Source organism: Leopardus geoffroyi, chromosome B4 (genome assembly GCF_018350155.1).
Source record: "Leopardus geoffroyi isolate Oge1 chromosome B4, O.geoffroyi_Oge1_pat1.0, whole genome shotgun sequence".
Lineage (NCBI taxonomy): Eukaryota > Metazoa > Chordata > Mammalia > Carnivora > Felidae > Leopardus > Leopardus geoffroyi.
The window spans coordinates 29,784,638-29,801,760 of NC_059341.1; the positions used below are offsets into that span (position 1 = coordinate 29,784,638).

General features: G+C 38.7%; 1 protein-coding gene across 11 annotated transcripts in view; it reads left to right on the forward strand.

Moving 5' to 3' along the window:
- The window catches only part of LOC123590304 (coiled-coil domain-containing protein 7-like), a 292,262-nt gene that overhangs the window by 261,335 nt on the left and 13,804 nt on the right, over window positions 1-17,123 (forward strand). For all 11 annotated transcript variants that reach the window (XM_045463300.1, XM_045463308.1, XM_045463304.1 and 8 more), the window contains one exon: window positions 12,251-12,373. In XM_045463300.1, the coding sequence (XP_045319256.1) occupies window positions 12,251-12,373 (123 nt within the window). The remainder of the gene's footprint in view (window positions 1-12,250; window positions 12,374-17,123) is intronic.

Consider the following 17,123-nt stretch of genomic DNA (forward strand, 5'->3'; position numbering starts at 1 on the left):
AGATGGCGGTGTAGGAGGACCCTGGGCTCACTGTGTCCTGCTGGTCACTTAGATTCCACCTACACCTGCCTAAATAACCCAGAAAACCTCCAGAAGACTAGCAGAACAGAGTCTCCAGAGCCAAGCGCAGACGAGAGGCCCACGGAAGAGGGTAGGAAGGGCGGAGAGGCGGTGCATGCTACACGGACTGGTGGGAGGCAGCCGGGGTGGAGGGGCAGCCCGCCGGCCAAACAGAGACCCCGAGTCTGGCTGGCAAAAGCGGAGCGGCAGGACGGAGTGTGTTTCGGAAGGCAGTGGGACTTAACATCTGTTATAAGTTATATAAGGTTATAAGTTAAGGTTATATAAGGTTATAAATTAACAGCTCTGCTCGGAGAGCGGGAAGGCTGGAGGACAACAGGAGGGAGAGTTGTTGAGCCCCGGACTACAGAGCTCAGTTTGGCGGGGAACAAAGGTGCTCCCAGCGCCATCTCCCTCGCCCATCCCCCAGCCAAAATCCCAAAGGGAACCAGTTCCTCCAGAGAACTTGCTTGCACCCCGCAAACACCGAACACTGTGCTTCTGCAGATCCATCCCTTTGGCGGTGGGTCTGACTCCCTCCAGCTGCCACAGGGCCCCTCCTGAAGAAGATCACCTAAGGAGAGGCGAGCTGAGCCTGCCCCTCTTGCCCCTGTGCACATTGCCCATCCACCCCAGCTAATACGCCAGATCCCCAGCACCACAAGCCTGGCACTGTGCAAGTAGCCCAGACAGGCCACGCCACCACACAGTGAATCCTGCCCCTAGGAGAGGGGAAGAGAAGGTACACACCAGTCTGACTGCAGCCCCAGCGGTGGGCTGGGGGCAGACATCAGGTCTGACTGCGACCCCACCCACCAACACAAATTATTCAAGACAGCACAGGGGAAGTGCCCTGCAGGTCTGCACTACTCCAGGGACTATCCAAAATGACCAAACAAAAGAATTCCCCTCAAAAGAATCTCCAGGAAATAACAATAGCTAACAAATTGATCAAAAAGGATTTAAATAATATAACAGAAAGTGATTTTGGAATAATAGTCATAAAATTAATTGCTGGGCTTGAAAACAGTATAGAGGACAGCAGAGAATCTATTGCTACAGAGATCAAGGGACTAAGGAATAGTCAGGAGGAGCTAAAAAATTCTATAAACGAGCTGCAAAATAAAATGGAAATGACCACGGCTTGGATTGAAGAGGCAGAGGAGAGAATAGGTGAACTAGAAGATAAAATTGTGGAAAAAGAGGAAACTGAGAAAAAGAGAGATTAAAAAATCCAGGAGTATGAGGGGAAAATTAGAGAACTAAGTGATGCAGTAAAGAGAAATAATCTACGCATAATTTGTATTCCAGAGGAGGAAGAGAGAGAGAAAGGTGGTGAAGGTGTACTTGAAGAAATAATAGCTGAAATGGGCAGAAAACATGAATAGACAATTCTCTAAAGAAGACATCCGGATGGCCAACAGGCACATGAAAAGATGCTCAACGTCGCTCCTCATCAGGGAAATACATTTCAAAACCACACTCAGATATCACCTCACGCCAGTCAGAGTGGCCAAAATGAACAAATCGGAGACTATAGATGCTGCCGAGGATGTGGAGAAACGGGAACCCTGTTGCAGTGTTGGTGGGAATGCAAACTGGTGCAGCCACTCTGGAAAACAGTGTGGAGGTTCCTCAGAAAATTAAAAATAGACCTACCCTATGACCCAGCAATAGCACTGCTAGGAATTTACCCAAGGGATACAGGAGTACTGATGCATAGGGGCACTTGTACCCCAATGTTTAGAGCAGCACTCTCAACAATAGCCAAATTATGGGAAGAGCCTAAATGTCCATCAACTGATGAATGGATAAAGAAATTGTGGTTTATATACACAATGGAGTACTATATGGCAATGAGAAAGAATGAAATATGGCCCTTTGTAGCAACGTGGATGGAACTGGAGAGTGTGATGCTAAGTGAAATAAGCCATACAGAGAAAGACAGATACCATATGTTTTCACTCTTATGTGGATCCTGAGAAACTTAACAGAAACCCATGGGGGAGGGGAAGGAAAAAAAAAAAGAGGTTAGAGTGGGAGAGAGCCAAAGCATAAGAGACTCTTAAAAACTGAGAACAAACTGAGGGTTGATGGGGGGTGGGAGGGAGAGAAGGATGGGTGATGGGTATTGAGGAGGGCACCTTTTGGGATGAGCACTGGGTGTTGTATGGAAACCAATTTGACAATAAATTTCATATATTGAAAACAATTAAAAAAATAATAAAAATTAAAATTAAAAAAAAAAAGAAGAAATAATAGCTGAGAACTTCCCTGAACTGGGGAAGGAAAAAGGCATTGAAATCCAAGAGGCACAGAGAACTCCCTTCAGACATAACTTGAATCGATCTTCTGCACAAAATATAGTGAAACTGGCAAAATACGAGGATAAAGAGAAAATTCTGAAAGCAGCGAGGGATAAACGTGCCCTAACCTATAAAGGGACCTATAAGACTTGTGACCAATCTCTCTTCTGAAACTTGGCAGGCCAGAAAGGATTAGCAGGAGATCTTCAATGCGATGAACAGAAAAAAAAAAATGCAGCCGAGAATCCTTTATCCAGCAAGTCTGTCATTTAGAATAGAAGGAGAGATAAAGGTCTTCCCAAACAAACAAAAACTGAAGGATTTCGTCACCACTAAACCAGCCCTACAAGAGGTCCTAAGGGGAATCCTGTGAGACAAAGTACCAGAGACATCGCTACAAGCATAAAACATACAGACATCACAATGACTCTAAACTCATATGTTTCTATAATAACACTGAATGCAAATGGATTAAATGCACCAACCAAAAGACATAGAGTATCAGAATGGTTAAAAAAACAAGACCTATCTATTTGCTGTCTACCAAGAACTCATTTTAACGTTTATTTATTTTTGAGACAGAGAGAGACAGAGCATGAATGGGGGAGGGGCAGAGAGAGAGGGAGACACAGAACCAGAAGCAGGCTCCAGGCTCTGAGCCATCAGCCCAGAGCCCGATGCGGGGCTCGAACTCACGGTCGGTGAGATTGTGACCTGAGCCGAAGTCGGACGCTCAACCGACTGAGCCACCCAGGCGCCCCAAGAGACTCATTTTAGACCTGAGGACACCTTCAGATTGAGAGTGAGGGGATGGAGAACTATTTATCATGCTACTGGAAGCCAAAAGAAAGCTGGAGTAGCCATACTTATATCAGACAAACTAGACTTTAAATTAAAGGCTGTAACAAGAGATGAAGAAGGACATTATATCATAATTACAGGGTCTATCCATCAGGAAGAGCTAACAATTATAAATGTCTATGCGCCAAATATGGGAGCCCCCAATATATAAAACAATTACTCATAAACATAAGCAACCTTGTTGATAAGAATGTGGTAATTGCAGGGGACTTTAACACTCCCCTTACAGAAATGGATAGATCATCTAGACACACAGTCAATAAAGAAACAAGGGCCCTGAATAATACATTGGATCAGATGGACTTGACAGATATATTTAGAACTCTGCATCCCAAAGCAACAGAATATACTTTCTTCTCAAGTGCACATGGAACATTCTCCAAGATAGATCACATACTGGGTCACAAAACAGCCCTTCATAAGTATACAAGAATTGAGATCATACCATGCATACTTTCAGACCACAATGCTATGAAGCTTGAAATCAACCACAAGAAAAAGTCTGGAAAACCTCCAAAAGCAGGGAGGTTAAAGAACACCCTACTAAAGAATGAGTGGGTCAACCAGGCAATTAGAGAAGAAATTAAAAAAATATATGGAAACAAACGAAAATGAAAATACAACAATCCAAACACTTTGGGACACAGCGAAGGCAGTCCTGAGAGGAAAATACATTGCAATCCAGGCCTATCTCAAGAAACAAGAAAAATCCCAAATACAAAATCTAACAGCACACCTAAAGGAAATAGAAGCAGAACAGCAAAGACAGCCTAAATCCAGCAGAAGAAGAGACATAATAAAGATCAGAGCAGAAATAAACAATATAGAATCTAAAAAAACTGTAGAGCAGATCAACAAAACCAAGAGTTGGTTTTTTGAAAAAATAAACAAAATTGACAAACCTCCAGCCAGGCTTCTCAAAAAGAAAAGGGAGATGACCCAAATAGATAAAATCATGAATGAAAATGGAATGATTACAACCAATCCCTAAGAGATACAAGCAATTATCAGGGAACAATGAAAAATTATATGCCAACAAATTGGACAATCTGGAAGAAATGGACAAATTCCTAAACACCCACACGCTTCCAAAACTCAATCAGGAGGAAATAGAAAGCTTGAACAGACCCATAACCAGTGAAGAAATTGAATCAGTCATCAAAAATCTCCCAACAAATAAGAGTCCAGGACCAGATGGCTTCCCAGGGGAGTTCTACCAGACGTTTAAAGCAGAGATAATACCCATCCTTCTCAAGCTGCTCCAACAAATAGAAAGGGAAGGAAAACTTCCAGACTCATTCTATGAAGCCAGTATTTCTTTGATTCCTAAACCAGACAGAGACCCAGTAAAAAAAGAGAACTACAGGCCAATATCCCTGATGAATATGGATGCAAAAATTCTCAATAAGATACTAGCAAATCGAGTTCAACAGCCTATAAAAAGAATTATTCACCATGATCAAGTGGGATTCATTCCTGGGATGCAGGGCTGGTTCAACATTCGCAAATCAATCAATGTGATACATCACATTAATAAAAGAAAAGATAAGAACCATATGATCCTATCAATGCAGAAAAGGCCTTTGACAAAATTCAGCAACTTTCTTAATAAAAACCCTTCAGAAAGTCGGGATAGAAGGAACATACTTAAAGATCATAAAGGCATTTATGAAAAGCCCACAGCTAACATCATCCTCAATGGGGAAAAACTTGAGAGCTTTTTCCCTGAGATCAGGAACACGACAGGGATGCCCACTCTCACCGCTGTTGTTTAACATAGTGTTGAAAGTGCTAGCATCAGCAATCAGACAACAAAAGGAAATCAAAGACATCAAAATTGGCAAAGATGAAGTCAAGCTTTCACTTTTTGCAGATGACATGATATTATACATGGAAAATCCGATAGACTCCACCAGAGGTCTGCTAGAACTGATACATGAATTCAGCAAAGTTGCAGGATACAAAATCAATATACAGATATCAGTCGCATTCTTATACACTAATAATGAAGCAACAGAAAGACAAATAAAGAAACTGATCCCATTCACAATTGCACCAAGAAGCATAAAATACCTAGGGACAAATCTAACCTAAGATGTAAAAGATCTGTATGCTGAAAACTATAGAAAGCTTATGAAGGAAATTGAAGAAGATACAAAGAAATGGAAAAACATTCTGTGCTCATGGATTGGAAGAATAAATATTGTCAACATGTCAATACTACCCAAAGCTATCTACACATTCAATGGAATCCCAATCAAAATTGCACCAGCATTCTTCTCGAAACTAGAACAAGCATTCCTAAAATTCATACGGAACCACAAAAGGCCCCGAATAGCCAAAGTAATTTTGAAGAAGACCAAGGCAGGGGGCATCACGATCCCAGACTTCAGCCTCTACTACAAAGCTTTAATCATCAAGACAGCATGGTATTGGCACAAAAACAGACACATAGACCAATGAAATAGAATAGAAACCCCAGAACTAGATCCACAAACCTATGGCCAACTAACCTTTGACAAAGCAGGAAAGAACATCCAATGGAAAAAAGGCAGTCTCTTTAACAAATGGTGCTGGGAGAATTAGACAGCAACATGCAGAAGATTGAAATGGACCACTTTCTCACACCATTCACAAAAATAAACTCAAAATGGATAAAGGACCTGAATGTGAGACAGGAAACCATCAAAACCCTAGAGGAGAAAGCAGGAAAAGACCTCTCTGACCTCAGCCGTAGCAATTTCTTACTTGACACATCCCAAAAGGCAAGGGAATTTAAAGCAAAAATGAACTACTGGGAACTTATGAAGATAAAAACCTTCTGTACAGCAAAGGAAACAACCAAAAAAACTAAAAGGCAACCAATGGAATGGGAAAAGATCTTTGCAAATGACATATCAGACAAAGGGCTAGTATCCAAAATCTGTAAAGAGCTCACCAAACTCCACACCCTAAAAACAAATAACCCAGTGAAGAAATGGGCAGAACACATGAATAGACAATTCTCTAAAGAAGACATCCGGATGGCCAACAGGCACATGAAAAGATGCTCAACGTCGCTCCTCATCAGGGAAATACAAATCAAAACCACAGTCAGATATCACCTCACTCCAGTCAGAGTGGCCAAAATGAACAAATCAGGAGACTATAGATGCTGCCGAGGATGTGGAGAAACAGGAACCCTCTTGCACTGTTGGTGGGAATGCAAATTGGTGCAGCCACTCTGGAAAACAGTGTGGAGGTTCCTCAGAAAATTAAAAATAGACCTACCCTATGACCCAGCAATAGCACTGCTAGGAATTTACCCAAGGGATACAGGAGTACTGATGCATAGGGGCACTTGTACCCCAATGTTTAGAGCAGCACTCTCAACAATAGCCAAATTATGGAAAGAGCCTAAATGTCCATCAACTGATGAATGGATAAAGAAACTGTGGTTTATATACACAATGGAGTACTATATGGCAATGAGAAAGAACGAAATATGGCCCTTTGTAGCAACGTGGATGGAACTGGAGAGTGTGATGCTAAGTGAAATAAGCCATACAGAGAAAGACAGATACCATATGTTTTCACTCTTATGTGGATCCTGAGAAACTTAACAGAAACCCATGGGGGAGGGGAAGGAAAAAAAAAAGAGGTTAGAGTGGGAGAGAGCCAAAGCATAAGAGACTCTTAAAAACTGAGAACAAACTGAGGGCTGATGGGTGGTGGGAGGGAGGGGAGGGTGGGTGATGGGTATTGAGGAGGGCACCTTTTGGGATGAGCCCTGGGTGTTGTATGGAAACCAATTTGACAATAAATTTCATATATTGAAAAAAAAAAGAATTGTTGGTGGGAATGCAAGCTGGTGCAGCCACTCTGGAAAACAGTATGGAGGTTCCTCAAAAAAATAAAAATAGAACTACCCTATGACCCAGCAATTGCACTACTAGGCATTTATCCATGGGATACAAGTGTGCTGTTTTAAAGGGACACATGCACCCCCAGGTTTGTGCAGCACTGTCAACAATAGCCAAAGTATGGAAAAAGCCCAAATGTCCATTGATGGATTAATGGATAAAGAAGATGTGGTATACAATGGAGTATTATTTGGAAATCAAAAAGAATGAAATCTTGCCATTTGCAACTACATGGATGGAACTGGAGGGTGGCATGCTAAGAGAGATTAGGCAGTCAGAGAAAGACAGAAAGTGTGTGACTTCACTCATATGAGGACTTTAGGAGACAAAACATATGAACATAAGGGAAGGGAAACAAAAATAATACAAAAAGAGGGAGGGGGACAAAGCAGAAGAGACTCATAATTATGGAGAACAAACTGAGGGTTACTGGAGGGGTTGTGGGAGGGAGGATGTGCTAAATGGGTAAGGGGCACTAAGGAATCTACTCCTCAAACAATTGTTTCACTATATGCTAACTAATTTGGATGTAAATTTTTAAAAATAAAAATAAATAAAAAATAAAAATAAGTGTGTACTCTACACTAGGAACTTCAGGAAGGAGAGTTTTCAGAAAGCATTAAAGCAGTGAGAGGTCATAGTGAAGGAGGGAAATTGTGATTCTTACTAGATCATAAATTTCTCTAGGACATACCTTCCCCGCTCCCCCCCCCCGTTTTTAATCCTATCCACTATGAAATGCTCTTAATGCCTCCGTGCTTATTTAAGAATCTCTTGGTCCAGTTCAAATGGACAATTAATTCTTACTTATACAAATTGCAGAAACAACCAAAGAAGCCTCAGATGTATCTACTAATATCCCCATTTCTCACTGCTGTATGTCATTTTATTTTCGCAAAATGTAGTGAAAGTTGTTCTATCCAATCTTATGCTTTGTGGTTCTTTTTGGTAAAGATACCCAGGCTGGTTGCCTCCTCTTCTTATGGTGCAGTGAATATATATTTGGGCAACAAAGATCAGAGTACAACCTTTAACAATTATTCATGGTCTCAGTCATTACAACAAAGCAAGGTCCCTATTATGGTGTCAGATTTATGATAAGTTTCCAACCTTTGATACTTGCTTTCCTATAACCATCTTTCATTCACAAAACATTAGGTATTTTATTTGATCCAAATCACCGATCCTAGTTATCTCCATTTTAATTTAAATTATTTTTTAATATCTTTCTTGTGTTTTTCCTCTTGTTTGACCTAGTTAGTAGTTTCTAAATCCAGCAAATGTTCAAATCCCATAAAAACTCAAATGAAGATACCATATGTTTTCACTCTTATGTGGATCCTGAGAAACTTAACAGAAGCCCATGGGGGAGGGGAAGGAAAAAAAAAAAAAGAGGTTAGAGTGGGAGAGAGCCAAAGCATAAGAGACTCTTAAAAACTGAGAACAAACTGAGGGTTTATGGGGGGTGGGAGGGAGAGGAGGGTAGGTGATGGGTATTGAAGAGGGCATCTTTTGGGATGAGCACTGGGTGTTGTATGGAAACCAATTTGACAATAAATTTCATATATCAAATAAAAACCTCAAATGAAATGGTATGCAATCTCAATGCAGGTACTACTGCAAATTTACTCATATTCCTTTCTCCAGCTACAAGGTATATGCATAAGGGGAACTGATAGACACTTTTTTTAGACCACAGAATATCTTATTCTTCTACATCACTGATGCCTACTTAATTTACAATTATATAACCTAAAAATGGCATAAAATAGTCTTGAGAGAGTCAAAGAATTTCTGCCTCATAGTAACTTTTTCTGATGTGGGACTATGGTTTATAACTTGAACTATGAACAAAAATGTCATATTCCATCTCATTTGTATACTCCTACAGCATGAATGTCCTTTTAGTGTAAACTTGGAAGTTATAATATTAACATTAACTCCTCAAAATGATTTAAGTTTTTATAAAAAGATCACATTGTAGGGGTGCCTAGGTGGCTCAGTCAGTGCAGCATCCAATATTTGATGTCAGCTCAGGTCATGAACCCAGGGTCATGGGATCTAGACCCGTGTTGGGCTCTGCGCTGAGCATGGAGCTTACTTAAGATTCTCTCTCTCTCTCTCTCTCTCTCTCTTCTCCCCTCCCTCTGCCCCTCTCCCCCTTTCACATGCTCTCTCTCTTTTCTAAAAAAGAAAAATTAAAAATAGTTTTTTAAAAAAGATAGCCTTGTGTAGAAAAAGCACTGGTTAAGGGATTATTCAGTGTCAGTTGTGCCTCAGTTTTATCAGGTTTTCATCATCCTGAATTTTTTCTTGATCAAATCCCTAAACATTTCATTATAATCAGGCTTATATAATTGCTTTAGCCATGCAAATTCTATGAAATTTTTGATTGTACAATTCAGACATTGTGTTTTTCTCTTTTACTATAATAACAAATGCTAATTAAATTCATACTACACACACAAACAACCACACATTAATGTTTACCTTTTAAAGTGTTTGGGGATTTTTTTTGTCTTTAGAGACTGATGTAGGACACTTGACATATAATGTTGGAAGAGAAAAAAATAATTGATAAAATCAAGACACAACATAAAAGTCACCCTGGTGACAAGTAATTTTCAAGTCTAATATTTATAGTTTATGTCTTTTTTTTTGGATTTTATTATGTATGGATCATTAATGACAACAATAAGTATATATTATTACATGGGTAAAAATCTTCATGAATTCCCTCTTATAATTAATTAAACTTTAGTATTTGCTATCAATAGAAAATCAGCTAGATATTATTAATTTTAAAACTCATTCACTTAGAAAGTAAACCATAATATCCAGTGCTTTAGTGACCTTAGAATATACTCAGTGTAGTATTTCTCACTGCTAGTCTACTCACTTTCTGTTGCTGGTTTGGAAAGGTAAGTTGCTTTAAACTGGAAAAAACAGTAAGGGCTAGTTGATGAGTGTTATGAGAGGATTATAACAGTTATTTCATTGGTTAGCAATTCCCTGTACATAATTAAGTTGGTATGTGAACTTACATCTCTATTAGAGTAGTTGTCTACTCACAGATTACACTACAACAGATTACACTACAACAAAGGATTACTCTAATCCTGGAGTAACACTATTAGATACGTTTCTCTCTGGTGCAAGAAATATTGTAGTCATGACTTTTGCAGAAACAATGCTGAAGTATAGCATTTGGAAATAGTTGAATCTCAAATATAAGCACCAAAATATGTGTTTTTGGTGAAATTTAAGATTAAGGCAAGATTTCTGAAACTTTGCTTTTGAATGCTTTATTTATTTCATTATATCACACATTTATTTCTGAAAAAGAACTAGTTAAAATAGTCAAATATCTTCTCCCACTCAGTATATTGCCTTTAATTTGTTGTTTTTTTTTTGTTTTTGTTTGTTTGTTTTTGCTGTGCAGAAGAATTTTATTTTGATATAGTTACAATAGTTTATTTTTGCTCTCCCTTGCCTCAGGAGACATACCTAGAAAAATGTTGCCTCAGCCAATGTCAGAAGCATTACTTCCTGAGCTCTCTTCTAGGATATTTGTGGTTTCAGCCCTCACATTTAAGTTTTTAATCCATTTTGAGTTCCATATGCCATGAGATGGATGGAGCTAGAGAATATAATGCTAAGTGGAAAAAGTCGGTCAGAGAAAGACAAAAACCATATGATTCTACTCATATGTGGAATGTAAGAAACAAAACAAATGAGCAATGGAAAAAAAGAGAAAGAGAAAGACAAACCAAGAAATAGACTCTTAACTACAGGGAACAAACTGATAGTTACCAGAGGGGAAGTATGTGGGAGATGGGTGAAATAGATGATGGGAATGTAATGAGGCACTTGTGATGAGCACTGGGTGGTATATGGAATTGTCGAATCACTATATTTATTGTACACTTGAAAGTAACATAACATTGTATGGAAACTAACTGGAATTAAAATAAAATTTAAAAAATGAAGCAAATAAATTTTTTTAATGTTTTATTTTTGTCTTTGAGAGAGAGAGAGAGAGAGAGAGCATGAGCGGGGGAAGGGCAGAGACTTTGGGCGCGGGGGAGGGGGGGGCTGCGGGGAACAGAAGATCTAAAGCAGGCTCTGCACTGACAGCTGCAAACCCAATTCAGGGCTCAAACTCATGAACCTGAAATCATGACCTGAGCTGAAGTCAGATGCTCAAGTCACTGAGCCACCCAGGCACCCCACAAATAAAAATGACTAACTCAAACAGCTTATGACTAAGGCATTATAAAAATGAAACTGTTTGAATCAAGCAGTTAAATTTGTTTCGTGTTTTACTCTAGCAAATTTGATAAAGTATGAAGAGTAATTTTTCTGTCTTTAATTTTCAGACTATTTTTGTTTTGGTACTTTCAATTACTATTTGCTTCAATGTTCCTTATTATTAGGAGTCCTTGTCAATTTTAAATAATAACCTTTGGCAAAGCAATGAAGTACTCTTACCTACATTTAGTCAATTTAAAATACCATATCCTTTAAGAACAAAATTTATTTAGCTAATTAATCTATGCTTATTTACTAATTGTGAATTTATTATTAAATGTTCTAAGCAAAATTTGGAAGAAATTGCTAAGAGGAAAGGAGTTAAAACAAGACTATAGCTCAAATGTAGAAATGAATATTCATGTTTAAGGTAAAGTGAATTTGGGTAAAAGGTCAAGATTAAGGAAGATGTTACCTAAAAGTACAGAACAAAAAAAGGGAGGGAGAATGGAAAAGTAGTTTATAGAAATTGGAATGATAGACAAGTGACCACTCAGATATGAAAAGAAGGGACCCCTGGGTGGTTCAGTCAGTTGTCTGACTCTTGATTTTGTCTAAGGTCATGATCTCAGGGTCATGAGATCCAGCCCCATGTAGAAGCCAGCTTGGGATTCTCTCTCTCCCTCTGTCTGCACTCCCCCACTTGTTCTCTCTCTATCCTTGTCCCTCTCTCAAAATAAATAAGTAAACATTTAAAAATATGAAAAGAAAAATTACAAATGCAAAAATAAAAACTAATACATGGAGACTAGGGAGTAGTATGCAAATATTTGCAATGTCTTTGTGAAATTTTTTTTCATTTTATTTTAGGTGTGAATTTATTCAAAAACAGATATATGTCCACACAACATCAAGAAGATTTTTTTAACAGTCACATTGCACCACATAAATTCTCTACAAACAGGATCAGTTTTTCAACCTTTGACACTCAAGGTAAAAGATATAACAATGTAAAATAACTAATTACCTGGAATACTTTTTGTAGCATGATTTTTCATTTTACTTTTTATGAAATGTTTTAAGCATTCAAAAAGTATGTAAAACTAATATATAGTTTTTAAAAAAGTCATTCTAATGGTTCCTACTCTGTGCTGTTATAATCCCATTCCCTTTTTTCCCAGCTTTCACATCTGCCACCATAAGCCATATATAATAATGATGTTCTATACCAGTACTTTCCAAAATACTTGATTATGCCCTCTTTTTTATTTCCCTTTATTGTGAAATTACCCACCTTGTCTTCTCCCCCACCTCCCACATTATTCCAGGACAATCCACTTTATAAAATTATGTACAACACACACACACACACACACACACACACACACATTTTTAGCATAAATCTGCAAGTTAAATGCTTTTACTTCTTCTTTTTTTGTTTGTGTTGCTTTCCTGAGTATATTTTATGCCATCTCAGCAATAGTTTTTAAAATGCATTTTTAGGGGAACCTGGGTGGCTCAGTCGGTTAAGCGTCTGACTTCACTTCAGGTCATGATGTCACGGTTTGTGAGTTCAAGCCCAGCATTGGGCTCTGTGTTGACAGCTCAGAGCTTGGAGCCTGCTTCAGATTCTGTGTCTCCCTCTCTCTCTGCCCCTCTCCGACTCATGCTCTGTCTCTCTGTCTCTCAAAAATAAATGTTAAAAATTAAAAAAAAAATAAAATGCATTTTTTAAATGTAGCATTTTAGTTAGAATTAGGTCATTAGGATAGCTAGTCTTCTGTACCACCTGCATCCAAAATTATATTCAGTATTTAATACCAAGATGTATCAAAATATTTTCATACAATTTAGTCTTGATACTTTCATGAAAATAAGATGAAGAATAAACATAAATTTCACAGTATGGAACCATTACCCTAACATGCACTAAGGTTTTTATCTTTAGTGACTTGATCCCCCCCAGCTTTTGTTCATATTTGACAAATGTTAATGACTAGTTTAGAATTATGGCTTGAAATAAATAATGTCAACAGTATTTTATTTTCTCAATTACAAACTCTTGCTAAGCCTCTCAGCCTGTGGCTTCAGTTTAATTCTAGCCAATGAGTAAATAATATAAGGCTTATACTTATTTGTTTAAATGAAAGTGTTCTGCAACAGCACGTTACTTTTAAAATCAGTAGGATTTGTAAAAAAAAAAAATCTAATAAACTTTAACTGAATTAGTGAGGGGAAACCAATGGTTTATGCCTATAGTTCAGATTGTCAAAGATATCCTTATGGATGCATCCTTTTAAATTAGATTACATATCAAATACAAAAATGAGTATTCTGGTCCCAACTAAAACAGCATTTGGATAAAGGACAAAATTAAGGAAGATGCTGAGAATAAGAAACTCTAACCTTCTAACAAAAACTGTGTATGCCACCCTCTATAGCAGGTAAAAAACAGTGAAGGCTGTACTGCTAATTATTCTAATTTACATCGGAAAAGGAAGAAGAGCTTTTGTACATCTATATTTGCAAATACTAAAAGCACTACTGCATTAACATGCTACAAAAGAAAAGAAAAACCTTCTCAATGAGAAGGGAGAAAGCTTTCTAAAAAGCACTTTGATATAATTAGATATATCAGAGAACTAAAAACAATAAGTGACATTTCCTGTAAAATATTTGGCAAGAGAGAAGGAGGATCACAGTGATGACATCAACATTGCAGGGGTTTTGTTTCTTTTTTTCTTTTTTTGCCATCTCCCCTCCCCCTGCCCCACACAAGGAAAACCAAGTTGATGATCATCCACAGATGAGAGACGTTTTGTTGAGCCCAGGAGTCCATGGAAGTAGTTCCAAGCACACTGTTGGAACAACAAAATCTGATATTGGATACATTGTAGAGGGCAAAAGGAACATTTTGACTTTACTGCACCACTCCTTCAGGACAGCCATACTTCACTGTCAAGAGAGCCCTTTTCATCCCGGGATTTCTTGCATGGGAAAGAGTGAGAGCATGTGAGTAAGTACCCAGCTTCTTTAGGTATGCACGATACTGTCAAAAAGACCCATTTCTCTCCTGTCTTATCCAGAGAACTGAGTCATAAGCTGCACGACCAGAGGGCAGAGAACGGCTGAGAGAACGGCAGCCAAGGCTCAGAACTAAATGTATAAAAGGATTGTGACTGCTACGTGTGTCAAGGACTCAATCAGGAGGCCCACACATCAGCTGCTGAAAATACCTCACCTGTGGATCCCCCACACCTGACCCACAGGCACCTCCAGCACTTCATGTGTCTCACCCACACAAACTCCACCCTGTGACTGGCTCCCTGTGCATGCTCCCAACCACAACAAGAGTGAGCTTTGACAGACAGTGGACACCCACAAAAAGCAGACCTGGTAGAAACCATAAAGTTGAGCAGTCAGCACTGCCATAAGGAAAACAAAAAGGAGGCCTTGAGCAACCAGCCTGTCTTTATAGCACAGAAACAAGGTTTAAGAATTCTCCCACAAAAGAGAGCAAAAGGTATGGAACAGGCATACCCACAGAAATGGTCTGAAAAAACTTAAGAAACCCTAGCAGGGCTGACAGAAGGGATTTCTCTCTGGAAGCCAGTCAATAAGCCTGGAGGAGGTGACTACTTTTAAAAATGTAATGACAGCAGAGAGCACATTTAGGAACATGAAAAATCAAGGAAACGTGTTACCATGAAAGAAATGCAATAATTTTCCAACAACTCAAAAAAAATTGAGATTGGCAATTTAACTGATAAAGAATTCAAAATAGCTGTTTTAAGGAATCTCAGTGAGCTACAAGAAAACACAGAAAGGGGCACCTGGGTGGCTCAGTTGGTTAAGCATCTGACTCTTGATTTCAGCTCAGATCATGATTTCACAGTCCTAAGATTGAGCTCCATGTTTGGAGGCTGGGGGGCTCTTTCTCTCTTAATATTCTTTCTCTCCCTCTCCCTCTGCCCCTCTCCTGCTCACACATGTGTGTATGTGCTCTCAAAAAAAAAAAGTTAAAAAAAAAAAAACACAGAAAGGCATCTCAATGACAGCAGGAAAATAATATACAAAGAAAATGAGAAGTTTAATGGAGAAATAGAGATCATAAAAAGAATCAAACAGAAATTCCAGAGTTAGTAGCAAATCCAGCAGAAGACAGAATTTGTAAAGTAGAAGACAGTATTAAGATTATACAAAGAAGAGAAAATAAACGAATGAAGACTATATGAACTATGGAATACCAATAATCTGACTAATATATGGATGATTAGAATTCCAGAAGAAGAGGAGAGGGACAAAGCTTATGTAAAGAAATAATGGCTGAGAACTTCCCAAATCTAGGGAGATATTTGAATATCCAAGTTCACAAAAGTAATAAATCAGTGCAAAACTTCAATCCACAATAATATTGGCCAATACACATTATAATAAAACTGTCTAAAATCAAATACAATGAGAGAATTTTAAAAGCAGTAAGAGGAAAATATTTCTTGCATACATGGGAATCCTCTCAGGCATTAGAAGCAATGTCTGCAAAAACATTGCAGGCCAAAAAACAGTGGGATGATATATCAAAGTGTTGAAAAAAACAACTACCCAAAAAGAATACCAGGCAAAGTTGCCTACCAGAAATGAAGGTGAAATAAAACTCAAAAACAAAGAGAAGCTGAATTGGTTTATCACCACTAGAAAGGCCTCACAATAAATGCTGAAAGGAGTTCTTTAGGCTGAAATGAAAGGACACTAATTATGACATGAAAACATACAGTAAAATAGTAAAGACAAATATATAAATTCAGAAAACTCTAATGCCACAGTATGGTAAAATATTAACCTTTTAACTGTAAAGGTTAAGGGGAAAAGGTATTGAAAATAACCACAGCTATAGTAATTTGTTAATGGATACACAAAATAAACAAAGGTAAATTATGACAACAAAAACATAAAAGGTAGGAGGAAGAGTGGCATACCAACATTGTAACAAATGTCATTCCTGACTGTACTTCCTCAAAGAAGAAGAAAAACTAAAATCTATTCATGGACAGGACACCACTGAGAAAATCCTAGAACATTGGGGTGAAGGTGAAGCACCACTGTCTCCACATCATAGAGACCAAGACCAATTGCATTAGGAAGATAGGAAAAGTGGCTACACACTGACCATATTGCCTCTTCCCCATGCCCATTGGAGAACTACGTTGAGAGATTTCCCCTGAGCCCCATTTCTCCAGTTGGAAAAGAGAGCCCAGGATGAACATTCAGCTCCTATAGCATTGTGTCACCTGTTGGGAGCCCCCACTCTGGTCTCACACCATGGGGATTGTGGGGTAATCCAGGGGACTTGGCCACTGGGAATCTGTGACAGGGAAGGGAGGAATTGCTTGCAAAAACCCGCACTCAGACCTTGGCAGATTGAGTTCCTACCTGTAGTACCAAAATAGTATCCTTACCACAGGTTTGCTCATCTGCAGAGCCAAGACAGTGACATAATCTCACCAGGGAACTTGGTGAGCAGGTCTGTATGACTTGGGTTCTTTTTTTTTTTTTTTTTTTTTTCAACGTTTATTTATTTTTGGGACAGAGAGAGACAGAGCATGAACGGGGGAGGGGCAGAGAGAGAGGGAGACACAGAATCGGAAACAGGCTCCAGGCTCTGAGCCATCAGCCCAGAGCCTGACGCGGGGCTCGAACTCACGGACCGCGAGATCGTGACCTGGCTGAAGTCGGACGCTTAACC